The 4,932-nt window shown below is 55.5% G+C and overlaps 1 protein-coding gene across 1 annotated transcript in view; it reads left to right on the forward strand.

Annotated features, from left to right (window-relative positions):
• The first annotated feature begins 4,726 nt into the window (after window positions 1-4,726).
• The window catches only part of Idh2 (isocitrate dehydrogenase 2 (NADP+), mitochondrial), a 15,309-nt gene continuing 15,103 nt past the window's right edge, over window positions 4,727-4,932 (forward strand). Inside the window, exon 1 of the mRNA XM_005381534.2 lies at window positions 4,727-4,922. Within this exon, the coding sequence (XP_005381591.1) occupies window positions 4,811-4,922 (112 nt within the window). The 5' untranslated portion in view covers window positions 4,727-4,810. The remainder of the gene's footprint in view (window positions 4,923-4,932) is intronic.

Consider the following 4,932-nt stretch of genomic DNA (forward strand, 5'->3'; position numbering starts at 1 on the left):
GAGACCCTGTCTCCAAAACAAAGCAAAACAAAACAGAAAACAAAGAGACTATGTGGCCCAATGCCCTGCCACCACATCCCTGTTTACATAGCCTAGCCCCATCCTCTCAGAAAGGGCATGTGCCCTCCTGTCCATCTTTGGGATGGGGCTGGATGTCAGAGGGCTTCCAGAAACCAGATAATCTGCTACCATTAGCCACACCAGCAGCTCAGGTCCAGCACACGTGTCTGGCCCCATCTGAGCACTTCGGCTGCATGACTTTATTAAATCCTTAGAGCTACCCTAGGAGCAGGTGCTGTTATACTCACTTTGGGTTTTTGTGTGTGTGTGTATTTTTGAGACAGGATCTCGCTATGCAGTTCAGGCTGGCCTTGAGCTCACTTTGTAGCCCACGCTGGCCTCGAACTCCCAACGATCCTCCTGCCTCAGCCTCCTGAGTGCTGGGATTACAGGCGTGAGTCACCATTTGTTTTTTGAGACAGGGTCTCCATATGTAGTTCAGGCTGTCCTTGAACTCGAGCAATCCTCCTGCCTCAGCCTCCTGAGTGCTGCTGTTATCCACATTTTGCAGATGAAGAAACAGCCTCAGAGAAGCTAAGTGACAGCCTGGTGACAAGGTCCTTAGTCACACAGATGACCTCTGCGTCTGGTTGGGTGGCTTGCAGTCATTGCCCCTCATCCTGGCTTGGTTCCTGCTAGTGTTATTCGGAGTTTTTAGCCGCAGGCACTCCAGTGTGGAGCCGGGCAGTCTGCGATGCAGGTTTGGCGGGCTGGGCTCCTGCTGAGGACCCTAGGTGAGGGCTCTTCTCTCTCTCATACGGGCTCTAAGCCCATTCCAGAGGGCTCTGCCTGCCTCCCAGGCGCCTCTCCAGCATCTGGGTGCAACATCTGAATCATGGGGGACACAAATGGCTGGTTCATAGCGGCAGCCACATAGTCTGTCTGGCTTGGGAGGTGGGAGGAAGGGAAAGGGCCAAGGTACAGAGGCAGGGCCCGTGGGGGATGGGCTAGGGCGGGGTCCTGGGGAGAGGAGGCGAGGTAGGAGGCAGGGCTGGAGCAGCTGAGCATGACCTGCTGATCATGAGATGGGGAACCAGGGGTGCACAGCAGCAGCTCCCTGGCCTGACACGGGACGGAGCCGAGCCCCGTACCCAGTACCCTTCTTCCAGCACAGGAACACGCGGCCCTGCACCCGCTGCCAATCTTCTAGCATGGATCAAGCGGGGCTGCCTGGACCAACCAGCAAAGAAGACAGGCAAAGAGCGGCAACTGACCCTGCGACGCTGCCCTCTTCGTTCCTGCGGGCTCAGTTCTGCCTGCAGTGCCAATTTTTTTCCTTCAAAGCACCCTTTCCTCCCTGAGCGTGTCTTTTGCACTGAGCACATCTTTTGTGTCTTTTTTTTATTTCCGCCCTAAAATAAACAGTAATCTTTTACATTCAGTGATTGTCCTGATCACTTCATTGACTGGGACAGTAAAAGCCTGGGAAATGCTGCCAGTTGCTACTGTACCTGGTGACCGAAGCAGGGGTGGGGGTGGAGGCCAGGGCCGTGGACAGCGCAGGTGCCCAGGCTCAGCCTGCGCCTCAGGAAGGTGCTGGAAGCCGTGCCGGGGCAGACTGGGTCGGGGAGAAGCAGACTGCTGGCAGTGAAACCAAGTGATGACCATAAATAGCTCTGCCATCTTCCATGCCTCTCTTCTGTTTTCCAACTTCTAATAATGGCATTGCCAGGCTCCCAGTCCCCAGATGGCATCTGAGTCACTGTGACGCCACACTCACCTCCTCCCGTCTTGGAATCTGTCGGGGGTGGATTGATGGCTACTCCCTGTGCAGAAGGGATTCTGTCAGGTCCCTCAAATGTCATCAAAACTGACTCTTATCCCAGATTGTGACTGCATCCATGTCCGTCTCTAAGAAGGAGAAGACATTTTGTGTTTCCCCAGGGAACATGTATGTGACTTACACTTAATAATGAAATGGGTTAGAAAACAAATAATGAAATGGAGCCGGGTGCACACCTATAATGCCAGCACTCTGGGACGCTGAGGCAGAAGGGTCACAAGTTTGATCCTAGCCCAGGCCACTTAGTGAGACCAGGATCAAAACTGAAAATAAATAAAAGGGTAAGGATGTACTTTAGTGTGAAGACCCTTGGTTCAATTCCTAGTACTATGACCAAAAAAAGTTTAATTTAAAAATGTGGAGCTGGACATGTGTAACTCCAGCACTTGAGAGGCTGAGGAAGGAGGATCACTACCCATTTGAGGCCAGCCAGGGCTACATAGTGAGTTCAAGACCAGCTTGGACTACGCAGGAAGACCTTGCCTCAAACCCCTCCCCCCAAATGTAGAAAGGTGGAAGTTTCTAATCCACTGACCTCAGACTGCAGGCTGTCAGCTCTTTCCTTTAAGTTCGATCTTTCTCTGCACTGTAGCAGCTTTCAGGGTGAACAGTTATCAGCACCAGGAATTCCAGACTAGCATAGTAACAGAGGTTCTGGTCTCTCACTTTTTGCCTTAAAAGAATTTTGGAGTGCAAGCTAGGTGTGTGGGTTACATGTGGAGTTCTGTTGCATCTCAGCTGATGGGATTTTGAGCCAAGTGTCCCAACCTCTCAGAGCCACTGGATGGGAAAGGCTCAGTCTCACAGGCTGGTGTTTGGCTCAGTGACAGAACCCTAGATTCCCACGCAGGAGACCCTGGTTCAATCCCCAGCACCAGAAATAAAGTTGTTCTCTTTTTTTGGGTACTGGGAATCAAACTCAGGACCTTGAACTTGCCAGACAGGTCAGAAATAAAGTTTTGGTCCTAGCTCGCCCCTAGTGCTGACCCAAGGCTCCCTTCCCTGTCCCTCAGCAGGCAAAGGCCAGACTTGGGGACAGAGCCTCTCAATAGGCCTTTGAGCCCCCAGGCCCAAAACAGGTGGCCTGTGGACAGCAGTGGTAGTGCGGGCAGTGGACACAGATAACAGAATTGGGCTCCTTGAATCAGAAAGACCCTCAGGTGTCCATTTGCCAACTTCACAGGTGTGGGTATAGGTATAAGTGCTGGTAACACCCAGTTCGCAGGACAGCTGCAAGCCAGAGGCTCCGTGGTCTCCACTAGTGTCCTGAGCAAGAGCATTGCGACCAGTGTGAAAGGGACATCTGGTTGTTCTGGGCTAATACAAGACCAGGCCATGTTATTTTAATTTATTTACTTTTTTTTGTACTGGACTCTAACTCAGGGCCTCACACTTGCCAGGCAGGCGCTATGCCACTGAGCTATGTCCCTGGCCTTATTTTTCTATTTTTTGTCTTTTTTTTGTCTTTTTGAGACAGGGTGTCACTATGCAGTTCAGGCTGGCCTTGAGCTCACTTTGTAGCCCAGGCTGGTCTTGAACTCGCAGTGATCCTCCTGCCTCAGCCTCCTGAGTGCTGAGATTACAGGCATGTGTCACCTGCCTATAATCCCAGCTAAGATTTTTTTTAGACAATCTTGCTAAGTCACTGAATTGCCCAGGTGAGCCATGAATTTGCAATCCCCCTGCCTCAGCCTCCCAGAGTACTGGGATTACACGTGTTTGCCATCACACCCAGCTCCAATACTAGTCCTTTGACTGAGGCCTCAGCCTTTGCTGGTGATGGGGACCACCTCCCTTTGGGCCAAGGCTACTGGACCCCCAGGGCCAAAGCAGCAGCTCGGCCAGGCTGGTAACTTGCCACACGGAAGCTTTGAAATCAGCAGTTCAAGGTCGCTTTCCTGGCTCAGCTCCGAGCGCCCGGCCCCACTGGTGGTGTGAACGTGGGCAGGGTGCCAGGAACACCGGGCAGGAAGGTCTTTCTTATTTGGAGTGACGGGGTGGGGGGGCCTTCGGTAGTTTTTTCCAAATAAAACCCTGTCTTCAGCTTTTGTCTCATTTTAGGAAAACGCAGGAACAGGCTTTGGTCCAGAGGCCGGACCCATCAGCCCTGATGTTCACGTGCCAACGGCAAAAATGGCACTGTCGGGGCTCGGTATCGCCGGGGTGGGGGGGGTCACCCAACAAGAACCGGGAACAATAAAGGCCTCTGGCACACATCCGGCCTCAAGCCCTTGACAGACAGTGCCACCGGCTCTCCTGGTGCCCCTGTTAGCGTTACATCCCGTTTGGCAGAGGGGAAAGAGTCTGCCTAGGCTAAGGGACTCCGTGACCAGCAGTCCGGTCTTGGGTCAAGAATGCAGAGCCCTTGAGGGGGGGCGGGGGCGCGCACCGGTAACCCCAGCCCTCGGTAGGCTGAGGCAGGAGTAATGCAAATTTGAACCCAGCCCAAGCAATTTAGCGGCTTAGCGAGACCGTGGGGGCAAATAAAAACAAAAGAAGGGTCGATAAGGGAGCTCAGTGTGAAGGCACTGATCAATCCCCGGGGCCGCACAGACGAACCAAATCAACACCGCCCCCGCCCCCCGCAGACCCCGCCCGTGCTTGGCCAAGGCACCTCTGGGCTCTGCCAGGCAAACGGGGAGAATACAGGGGTCTGAGGTGATGTGTCTGGCCAGAGTGGGGCGTCCTGGAGAGGCCAGCCCCTTGCGGGTCGGGGGCGGAGGTCTCCCCGAGTCTCCGGAGCCCCCAGGCTGGGTTCCCGCCGCGCCCAGGAAGCGCACGCTTAGCGCGGGGCCGCGGAGCTCCAGCCGGGGTGCAGGGGTGGGGGCGGAGCCGGCGCGGCCCCCGCCCATTCGGGCACAGTCCAATGGGGAGCGTCCTGAGCGCCCCGCCCCGGTCCCGGCCCCGGGGTCCCGGGGCTGCAAGCAGTGGCTGGCGCCGGAGCCCACGTCGCCTCGGCCGCTCGCGATGGCCGGCTACCTGCGGGTCGCACGCTCGCTCAAGGCTTTGGGCCCCGGGCCGGCCTGGGCGCCGGCTGCCCTGACCACCCCCGGCTTGCAGGACCCGCCGCGGCGCCACTGTGAGTGTCG

This window comes from Chinchilla lanigera, unplaced genomic scaffold (genome assembly GCF_000276665.1).
Source record: "Chinchilla lanigera isolate Chin_1 unplaced genomic scaffold, ChiLan1.0 scaffold00015, whole genome shotgun sequence".
Classification (NCBI taxonomy): Eukaryota; Metazoa; Chordata; class Mammalia; order Rodentia; family Chinchillidae; genus Chinchilla; species Chinchilla lanigera.